General features: G+C 38.3%; 1 protein-coding gene across 3 annotated transcripts in view; it reads left to right on the top strand.

Annotated features, from left to right (window-relative positions):
• Positions 1-2666: 2666 nt before the first annotated feature.
• The window catches only part of ASB15 (ankyrin repeat and SOCS box containing 15), a 33720-nt gene continuing 24827 nt past the window's right edge, over positions 2667-11559 (top strand). The window contains exons 1-2 of one of the 3 annotated variants that reach the window (XM_082661500.1): positions 2715-2793; positions 5483-5637. Coding sequence is in view for 1 of the 3 variants with exons in the window: in XM_082661498.1 (XP_082517624.1) it covers positions 2778-2793 (16 nt within the window). In the remaining 2 variants the exon portion in view is untranslated. Of the gene's footprint in view, positions 2794-5482; positions 5638-11559 lie in introns of all 3 variants that reach the window. The other 2 variants (XM_082661499.1, XM_082661498.1) reach the window with 2 other exon arrangements.

Genomic DNA, 11559 nt, shown 5'->3' with positions numbered 1-11559 from the left:
TTTCTACTCTGTTTTATACACAGCTGAAATAAAATATGCATTTTAAAAAAAAACAACAGCCCCCAAGACCAAAATAATGAACAAGTGCAGAAAGGAAGGAAGGAGGAGGAGAAAATCTGAAACATACCAAAGTATAAAAATGAAGCCAAGTGAGACATACACAGTACTGCTCTCTAAACTACAAAATAATAGGGCAGAACAAAGTAGGGTTCTCCAACATGTGTGAATGACACCGTTTTGCCCAAGAGTCAAGATAAAGCTGCAGTCTGATAAGGCTTTTATGGAGAATGGGCTGTATCAGAAGGGAATACGGGGTGCCAAATGGCTTTGTGGGGTGGATGGGATAGTAGGGCTCATGGTAACAAGAGCTGTATTTTAAATTCTCAGTCAAAGGCCTGCAAGCCCCATACCTGTTTTCAGGAACACAGAGTACCTGTGGGCAGGTGAGAAGTGTGGTGGCAGTAGGTGCCTTAAATGTGAAGACTGGGAAGCTGCATGGCTCCCTGGAAGTTCACGTACAGCGCTGCCCAAGTCTCCTGTTCCCAAAATACAAGTGGGTGGTTCCAGGGACAGTCCCTTTAACACTTTGCTGCAACCATTTCAACCTAAGGTTCCTCGTATCAGTTGCTAAAATTATCAACTTGACACAGGACATGCATTTCTTGCTATATATATTATAGAAGGGACACCTATTTGGATGTCGGTAACGTTATAGGTACCTTCCTCAGAACAGCGGTAGTATTCAGTAGTCGTTCACTGCTTGATCACATCCTCACTGAAACTCACCCTCACCTATAAACCACGGGTACACTGTTCAAAAATCCAATTCACTTTGTTTCCATTTGAGAAAACCAGCAGAAAAAGCCAATTTCCAAAACAGGCAAATGTGGAAGTGATTATCAGCATTACGAATAGGTCATTCTCTTAAATGTTTGAATTACTCAAAGCCTGCTTTACTGTGTGTGTATAGATGATTAGCTACTTGAGGAATAGATCTCATTGAAATGGTGAGTGCCATGGTTATTGTATTATTATTATTTTTATTACGGTTATTATATTATTACTCCCATATTACAGATGAATAAACTGAGTCTCAGAAATTTTAAATAGCAAATCTAAGGTGACAGAGAGAGTAAGTGGTGAGGCAAGACTTTTTCATAGGTCTATGTCATCAGTAGCATATTTTCATTTATTTACCACACGTTTCTCTTTTTTATTCTTTCTATTATTTTAAATATTGTACGATATAAGTAGATCTATAATAACTGTTATATAAGTGGATAAAACAGGCATAACTTTATTCACATAAGAGCAGAAATGTCCCTGATATGTACCAAACTACATTTTTAAATGTCAGGTATAGGTCTTTTTTCATAAATTGAATTATACTCTAAACCTTCATACGAATTTTTAACATTATAAGTTACAAAGCTGTAAAAATTAGTTTCACAATGTTGCTTGCTTTTTATAAGAAGTCTTTATTGAAAACTTCCAAATCAGATTAATAATTATAAAATGTGCACAATGTTCTAGCCTTCAACCTTAACTATTTCAAGACACAGTTAATGGTGGTATAAATACAAAATATTTCTTGGGGTTTGCTCCAAGGATGACAGAAATACAGCCTCTTTTATCACAAAGAGGAGGTAGAACCTCTGAATTCACATTTATGGTTTCCACATTTTGAAATAAAACTGGTAAATTCACTACAATCCATGTGTTTATTCATTAACACTAAGTACAGAGAATGAATCAGAGAGATAAGAAGAAAAATAAAAAAAAACAAAAATAAAAGCACACACGAAGCCTAGGGAGTAGAGAGTTCCAGGAAAAAAGGGAGGGATCAATGGCAGCAAATCCAACAGAGGGCCTGAAAAATAAGAAATGAAAAGTGTCCATCAACCTTAGACACTAGGAGGTCAGTGAGACCCTTGAGAAGAGTTATTTTAAGGGAGCGGTGGGGATGGAAGCCAGATGGCCTTGTGAATGCTGACAGTGGCCGAGTTAATCCAGGGATACCCATGTCAAAACAAACTTAAGGCAGATTATTTTCATTAGAAAATCAGTAAGACACTAAACTTTATTTTTTAAAAGAAAACAAACAACCCTTCCCAATTAAAATACTAATTTTCTGCTTGCTTTATCTCTGCTGCTCACTTTAGACTCTATGTTTTATAACTTGAGCTAAAAAGTCTTGATCAGATTAGATATCACTGAATGTCATATCCCCATCTGTGTATCAGACTGGCGGGTATGAAATGCAAATCAAATGAAAAACAGTAAATTCCTACAACAAGAAGATCATATTTAATGAGATTTGACATGAGTCTAAAAGATGAAGAATGAGAAAGAGTGTGTGTTAAAATTGACTAAAAGTGGATTTGGATCTGCAGATGCAGAGACTCACAGATTTGTCTCTTGAACAACTGATTTTAAAATATTTTTAAATTCTACTTAAGTGGTTTTGCTTTGTTCCTTCAGCAAGGACCCTCATAGCAGCTGGGTTGGCAGATCATTTGTTTTCATGAGAGCTCTTTGAACCAATCAGGACCCAGATAATCTTATTATACCTCTGTGGCCATGTGTTTCTTGTGATGAGGGTCCAGAGAAATCTCACTTTACTATGTGCCAGGAATCGTTCATATTTCAGTTGTACAAGGTCAGATCTTAATTTAGCCACCAACTGGGTACTTAATTTTAGATACACAGAGGAACACATTGGCTCCAAGACACTTCCTCTGATTTAGGAAGGCAAGATCCTGGATAAGAATGACAAGATGATAATTCCAAAAGGTGAGAGATTATGAAATATTTTACCTGTTCCTCACCAAGTAGCTTCAGTAGTCTAGTATTGGGAATATTTTGAAGAGATGGAAACACGTATTGTGATAGCTTCTCATTACTTTCTTTACCATTGATCACCTGTCTAGGGCCTTTTTAATTACAGAATAAAGCCAGGGTTGTTTCATTCATTTACAGAATATTAACTCAATTGCATAGTTATTAAACTTAGTAAAAAATAGTATCATGAGAAAAAGAGATCAAGAATGAATATGCTCATAGAAAGTGTCAGCATAGACACTGTGGAATGTCTTAGCTAGCCCTGGTTTCTGAGAAAAAAATTAAATGATTTTTGTGAATAATTAAATTTTTATCAAGGTGTTTTTAAATCACTTATAACAGAAGATGGATGCTTATTATTCAGATTGAAAGAATTCCTTTAAATTCTTTGAAGTCAGATGGAAAAAAAACGATCTCAGTAGAATTGGAAATTAGCTTCTGGAAATTAAATCATAGTCTTGAGGTTGGAAAGTCCTTAGAATTTATTTGAGACCATCACCCATCTGGCTCTTACATGAATAGATAACTTCTAAGGAACATTCTACGTCTAAAATGAAATGATTTCTATGAAATAGCAGTAATGTGGACGAGGAAATCCTAACACTGCTTTGTGCTGAGAATGTTATATTATTGTCATAAAATATCATAATTCTACACTTTGTTATTTTTATGGGAATACCTTGTTTTGAAATGAAAATCTACCTAAAATATTCATATTTCCACTAGAATTGTTTGATAGGTTTGCTAGTTATTTGCTTAAACTCTTTTAAAAAATTTTTTCTGAGGCTTATGAATATTTGGATTATAAAATGAGACACTTTTGTATTAATTCCATCAGAGTAGCTGAGTCATGAGTTACAGTACAGGGGTCAAGCTGTGTGACCTCTAATGTCAAATGACTGGGTTTGTATCTACATCTCTTCCACTCACTAGATGTACAGACTTGGACAAATAACCTAACCATTGTGTTCCTCAGTTTCCTCATCTGTAAAATGGGGGGGAAGTGTGTCATAGAAATTGCATGACATAAAATATTTAACATACTTAGCTTAATGCATGTCACAGGTAGGCACTTAATAGATATTGCTTATAATAAGTATTAAATTCAATAAGACAAATATTTATTGAGGACCTGCTGTGTGCTTGACTCTCTGCTAAACCTTTGAAGGGAGGGGAGTTATTGGTGTTGTTTCTTGGGAAAAGTCTAGAATGCATTATTTAAAGACAGTAAACTCTTTGGTGCATGGATCCTATTGCCTTGTGTCTAGCAATGTGCCTGGAATATAGCAGACACTGAATACATATTTTTGAATGAACGAATAGGATGGTCTGAAAATCCTCAGGAAAAATAATAATTACTGAGAACTGGTGAGTCAACTCTCCTCCTTTGTCTTTTTGACTTAGTAGAGAAGAGGAATGTAGTAGATACTATGCGTCTGTATTTCAACAAGATATTTGACAGTATCTCTTGACGACGGTCTTGTTATCATAAAGGAGACATTAATAGTAGATCGTGGTGTCTTTGGGAGGATTTGTAACTGGATAAACAGCTTTTCTCGAAGGTTGCTAAATAATAGATCAATGTCAACCTGAAGGCCTCTTTCCTGCGCCAATTTCTCTTCAACATTTGCATTATTAATGGAGCAGGTAGACATATAGAAGACATGCAAATAGAACAATATTTGGAGGGATAGAAAATGCATTATCTCTTAGCAGACTGAAATAAAATTCAAATCTAAAAGAAAGAAAGAAACACAATAGGATTAAATAAAGAGTCCTACACAGAATTGTACAGCAATAATGTGGGGGGGAAATATGACTTGTAGAATTTAGGGGAACAGAGGTCCAAATCAAGTCTGTAAATATAATAGCCCCAAATTCGTCTGAACTTGGGCTAAATTAACAGATCTTCAGTTTCTAGCAAAAGGGAGGTGGTCACACCTGCTTACTGTTGTGTTGGTCTGACTACAGCTGTCGTACTGCCATCAGAGCCCATGGTCCAGAGCCACTTTTAGAAAGAGATGGATAAACGAGTGTGTTTACAAGAAAGCAATCAACATGGTGGAGGAAGGTGAACCCACATCATAGGAAGAACAGTTGTCCAGGTCTGGGCGGAGAAGCCTCAGTGGAGACCTGACAGCCTTCCTGAGAGATGTTTTTTTTTTTTTTTTTTTTTTTGCGGTACGCGGGCCTCTCACTGTTGTGGCCTCTCCCGTTGCGGAGCACAGGCTCCGGACACGCAGGCCCAGCGGCCATGGCTCACGGGCCCAGCCACTCTGCGGCATGTGGGATCTTCCCGGACCAGGGCACGAACCCATGTCCGCTGCATCGGTAGGCGGACTCTCAACCACTGCGCCACCAGGGAAGCCCGTGAAAGATGTTTAAAGGGCTCTCATGTGGCAGAGGAGCACATTTTCTCAACATGGTCCTGAAAACTAGAATTAGGATTATAGAATACTTATTCGAGGAGATGGATTCAACTTAAGTGTATTTCCTAATTGTTAAAGCTGGCCAAAGATGAAGGGCTGTGTGGGATATAGTAAACTTCCTGTCACTTTGCTGTTCAAGCTGAGGCTGGATAATTACTTGTTGGGCATCTTGGAAATGGAATTTACAAGTGGGGCTACCTAATGCTCTTCAGCTCTGAAATCAGGTGATTCTAGAGAAAAGGAAGGAGAAGGTAATAAGGAGTGTGTCAGCATACCTGTTCAAGAGCGAGGACAGCTGAAACCACCAGACAACCCCTAGACTTCTACTTCCCCGTTCCAGAGGGGTTCAGTCACAGAAAAATAACAGGTAATGTTTGTTGACTATCTGCAACACGTTAGACACAGCTAATAAGGCAGATAAGCTGGGAGGGCAAATTCAACTACTGTCTCCAGCAGAAAAAAAATCACTGGCCTGTATATAATTTCAGAATAATGTATGAAGAAATGCAATGACTCATTATTGAGTTTTTAATGGAAAAAGATTTGACAAGCGCCGAACAGGAACTTCTGCCCTGTTCAGATGAAACAAATATTTTCAGGAACAAATATTGTTAGAGGGAGAATATATGTATATCTATATATGTATTTGTATTTGTATATGTATATATGTACAAATACACATAAACATATGTATATGAACAATACTTTTTATTAAGGTCTAGAGATATTTAATTTTTATTGTTATTGTAGCTAATTAATGTAGTCAGAACTTTTTTACTCACCCTACAATTCAACTGTGTAAATAAAAGGCAGCTATTTTATAATCTATAACAGGCTTCATCTTCCTCAGGAGCTGCCATTCACTAATTAGTGGAAAATAAGTTTGGTCTCATGCAGACAGACACAATAACTTAGGTAAGGAAGCCTTTGCTTGGATCAGGTAAACAGATCAGTCTTTCATATTTCTGCTCCTCCCCAAGCCAAGACACTCTCTCCACCAGGGTTTACCTGCTTTACTATAAATGTGGGTACTTTCCTCTCTTCTCAATGTCACCAAGGTCTGGCCTGCCAGGAAGTGACCTATCTCACCACCTGTAAGGCTCAGTCTGTGAACCAGATACCAGGCCAGTTTTCTGGAAGACTTTGTAAACTTTGGCTCTATAAAATCAACCTTAGTTCCCTCAAAGGGTCTGGTCATATCTGATTAAATGAACCTCATTCTCGTATATGACACTTATCTATGGCATTATTCTTCAAGGATATGAATTTTAATAACTATATAGTTTTCCATAGCTTGGGTGCACAATAATATCTTCTACAAATTCCCTCTTGTTGGACATTTGATAGTGTTTCTAATGTTTTGGCAGTTTACATATGGCAGAGGTGAACATTTTCACATACAAATCTTTTTCCACATCTCTGAATTTCTGTATGATAGATCCCTACATTTAGAATTACAGACAAAACGATAAGTCTTTAAAAGAATCATGTCATCATACCAGCTTGTGATAAGGGCATGTCTGTGAATAATTTGCCTTTTCACGGGCCATGTCTGCTCTATTCTTTTCCATTCTCTTGTTTATATTCCTCTAGAAATCCACATAATTGTGAACCTAAAACTCCTTCCTATTCTATGTGAGTGTCATTTTCAAAAACAAGCATACATCTTCAGCCATCTCTGTCACAATTGAAATTGCCTTGGAAATCAATAGGAGGGAGTAAAAATGTCTAATTTTCTAATATGAAACTAGAGATAAGCAAAACTAGTATGACAGGTTTTATCACTAATGTTTTTACTTAGAAATTAAGCCTCAGTTAGTGCAGCCCCAAAATTGGATGTGAACTTGGCAAAAACAAACATATGACGTGGAGGAAAAATACAAGGTTAATCTATTCTTTTGCTAATTTTAAGAGTAGAATATATTTGATCATTCAATTATTTATTTATTCAGCAAATACTTAGTGAATTCTTATTACATACCAGATATCATACTTAGTGTCTAGAGAACAATATGTCCACTTCACCTTTTTATATCCTTTCTAAAATGTTGAGTTGTAACTTTTTGAGGCAACATAAAAGTAGCATTCATTTTCTGGACTAACATTGTGTGTGTGTGTGTGTGTGTGTGTGTGGTTTATCAGAACTAGTTGTGCCGTTAAGGAAGATGCTATTTCAACTGGTCTAGTTCTCCTTGTCATTCATAGGATTTCTCTCTAATAGAAAAGGCAAATACCACGAAGAGGGAATTGCTGTGACTTATTACTTGTAAATAGAAGTTACCTTTGTCTGTGCGTTGGAACCCAATTCTGACAGTTTCACGTCCCTCTGAAACATCTTGGGGACTAGTTGACTCTGTTGCTGAAATCAGCCTAATAAAGCCATTTATCTGATTTGTCACTTTGTGCTACAGGATTCTGAAAAAGCAAAAGTGTGTAGCCACCAAATAAAAAACAAAGCTGTAACAACATTTTATTTATTTTGATTTCCATATGTCTTCAGTATTACATAGATGAAGGTCAAAATGAAGAAAAATGAGAATGAATATTGTTTTGTGTATGAAAACTGTCTTTTTCTAATAAAACCAAAATGTAAAAATGCCTTTTAACTAAAGCTACTCCTCTCATGGGACAAATCCTTAGGATTCCCTCTGGGACCTCTAATAGATAAGCTCCTTGCTCCAGAACCATTGCACTTTCAAGGTAAAAGAAAATTTCCTCAGAATATCAGCGTCCCCAGTTCCACACAGCAGAACCTGCACCTCTTTCAGAACCTCAGAGTGTTTATTTTGGGGCTGGCCCTGTATAAAGAACACCAAATATTACTGTATTGCCCTTTTCTTATCCCCTCCTGTCACCTTCCACTAGATTCAGTCTTAGACCCTTTACCGTCTTCCCCACCCCATGTCACCCTCAGCAAATATTCCAAGAGATCCTGGTCCTCCATGGGGGGCCAGTATGGTGTTACTGGCATTTTAAAAGGGACACTGGAAGATGGAACAATAAGCCCCAAGGGACAGACTCTCTCACTGATGTAACAGAATTACACCGATGTGACAGGTGCTGAGGTAGGGTGATATTTATGAACACAAAGTCCTTCCTTGCAACATGGAAGCATCTGTCCACTCTGGGAACTCTTAAGACCAGCCCTGTTTAGAACCCACAGAGACGGTTTCAATTTTTTATGCCTAAGACAGAGCATGTGAGTGAGTGATGTAAGCAGACTTGGATGTAATTGGAAGCAAGCCAACCAAGCAATTCACGGGGAACGAAGTTATGCTGGCCCCTGTCCAGGGGGAAGGAGGACCTTGGTCCCACGCTTTAGGAGCTCACAGGTTTCAAGGGAAGGTCTGAGGGGCCTCACAAACTCATCAACAGTATTGTGGCAGCCGGATTGTGGATTGAGGGGAGTTTAGAGAATTCAGCGCCGAGAGGCATCATATACCCAAGTTCACCCCTGCATCATACCTGCAACATCGTCCCAACCCCTTGGCCACTTCAGTCAGGCACAAACTGGAATGTTGATCCAATTTTTTAGGCAGTAATGTTTAGATTCCAGGACAAAAAGTATAGAATAAAAGCAAGTTTACGATACCTCAGACCACCGTAAGCAACACAAATCTCTATTGCACGGAGCTGACGATAAAGATTGATGTGTCCCTGGAAGCTATTTTTTATTTTTGGAAGTTATTGTCATCAAGAGCTGACTGTTAAGAGCAAGATCAGAATGTTTTCTTTTAAGTACAACAGACTGTGGGTTGTTTTCCTGCAGCTTTGGAAAGACATTAAAAATGAAGTTACCGTACTCTATCCAGACCCTACTTAGCAGTTCTGTGACATTGGGTGGGTCTCTCAACCTCTTGAAGCCTAAGTTTCCACTTATGTACAATAAATCTCTAATACCTACAAAGTAGAATTGGAGGATTTAAAGCAGGCAGTGTACGCAAAGTGCTTTGCGTGGTGCTTGAAACAAAGCAAGCACTCAATAACTTACGGCTATTATCATAATCACCATTTTTATTATTACCAAAGTTATTCTAAAACTTACAGGATAACCAAATCCTTTTCCCACTATCTTACTCTAGGATCTTACTCAGCCCATCTGACAGTAAGCTAAAAATTCTTGATATCTGAATAATACATTTAGCATTTGGAAATCCTTTATTTAGTGGTTCTTTTCCTGGGGTACATGAAAGGGCTTCAGAGGATCCATGAATTCCCTAAAATTTTATGCAGAATTTTGAGTGGGCATGCATCCCTCCAGAGAGAGAATCCATTGCTTTCATCAAACGTGTTCCTGACTCTAAACAAGGTTAACCAGTGCGTGAACTGAAAAGGCTAACTTTCCAATGATAGTCCCAATTATTTTGTAAATCAGCTACTTATGGAGAATAAATAAATCTCACTAATGGGCTTATCCAGAAAAAGACTGACAAATGATTATCTAGAAAAGGCCAATTAATTATCTAGACTGAGAAGTGGGGTTTTTGTGAATAGGTCTTAAAGGATGTCAAAATATTATTTGGCCTTTCCTCAGACTCCTGGTTGGTGCTTTATTTAAATAATTTTAAATAAAGGCTGGCAGTAGACAGATATATCTCCTTTTGCTCTTCTCATTGCATCTTGACGTCTCTGGTTCTGTTCCAATGATGCTCCCTTGATTGTCTGTCTGACACCTTAGAGTACCTGCGCACAGGTCTTCAGTTCATCCCAAGCGTTCAGGAAAATGTTGGAGACAGTTTATTTTAGATGGGAGATGTTCCATGTAGTAGCAAGACTTTCCTCACCATTTAGATCCTGCTGTTGTTAGGGATACAAAATATTTAAGAGTCTTAGATAACATCCTTCTGGATGGTAGTTAAAAGGACATAAAAAAAAAAAAAAAAACAACTTTCCACAGAGCAACTCAGTTCTCTAAGGAGCCTGTGGTGTCTCACACACTGGAAGCCCAAATTTCAAACAGGTTTAGAGTTAAGCTGGTGATTTAAATAGGCGAAAGTCTCTGGATCCCATTACTAATCCCAGAGCCATGCAATCTCCTCATCTCCACAGTGACATTAGTGAGACAGGCGACGGGTGATGCCACACTGCTAACTTCATCGTCTAATCATGCTGCCAGAAGGGACTCAGGACTTGTCTGCCAGTAATGAGTCAACAACTTTTTCCCAGTGGCCACTGAGAATGGCACTTTCCTATAGTTGATTAGGAGGTGGAATTAGAGAGAAAAGACATAAAGGACAAAGAAAGTAAGGTGTTGTTTTTTTTCCCCTCAGAAAACTAATAGTCCAAGTGAGAATACAAAACATGAAACTGTGAAGAACTTGCAAAGCTAATACAAAATGAGTGTAAATCCAGATGTTGGAAAAATACTATATAAGAGGAGATATTCATGGATGAAGAGGTCCAGAGAGGAGCTGAAGAATTTCAGCAAGGGCTTCCTTCCAAAGGAGGAATGGCTGGAGCCGGGCTTGAGGCCATGGGGACCATGAGTTGGAACAGCTGGGAGGGCCTTGTGAATGAAGGGGAATCAGATGTAGAAGCACAGATGGGAGAAAAATGAAGCCAGATACAGGGTGGGCATCAGATTCATTTAGTTAGAAGATTCCGCACTTGAGGAAAATGGTCAACTCTAAGAATAAAGCAGAACCTAGATTATGTTAGGTTCACTTATTAGCTCATTCATTCATTCAACACCCATTTATAGTCCACATACCTTAAGATGGTACTTCTCTTGGCTCTGAAAGTAGACTAATTCTCTGCTCTTATTGGGTCACGTTCTCGGAGAAGGCAGACAATGAACAGAGAAACAATAGATTTTTTTAAATACCACTTGAGTCTATTTGGTGAATAAGGTCCCTCGGGTACGTGTCAGACCTTTGAGGTTGCTGAGATACCATGGCTTTCTTTCTGAAGGAGAGTAACCAAATCCTGAGGCCCTTCCACTTTGGGAAAAGATTGCAAGACTGGATGGTAAAAGGTGTCATGTCTATCTCTCCTCATTTATTATCCAAAACACTAAATAATCCGGCCTCTTTTTGTTTAACTTTCTGGTGTTAAAAAATTTTCAGCTGAGTTCAGGAATCCCACAAGCTATAAGCACTTTGGTGCAGATGAAGAAAAGATGCTGCTTCCTCGGGGAAGCACCCTGCCAGCGTGTACAACTCGAGTAGGGGAGATTTGGCTGGATTTCGTCAACCAGGAACACTTGTATAGTGCACATCCTGCACAACCGTTCATGGTGGCTCTGGTTTGGTTGAAACAAGTGGATTAGGGAGAACTGAACTAGCCATCA

The sequence above is a fragment of the Grampus griseus genome (assembly GCF_964374135.1).
Source record: "Grampus griseus genome assembly, chromosome: 9".
Classification (NCBI taxonomy): domain Eukaryota; kingdom Metazoa; phylum Chordata; class Mammalia; order Artiodactyla; family Delphinidae; genus Grampus; species Grampus griseus.
The sequence above is the reverse complement of the archived record's forward strand: the minus strand, read 5'-3'. Positions and strand labels throughout refer to the sequence as shown.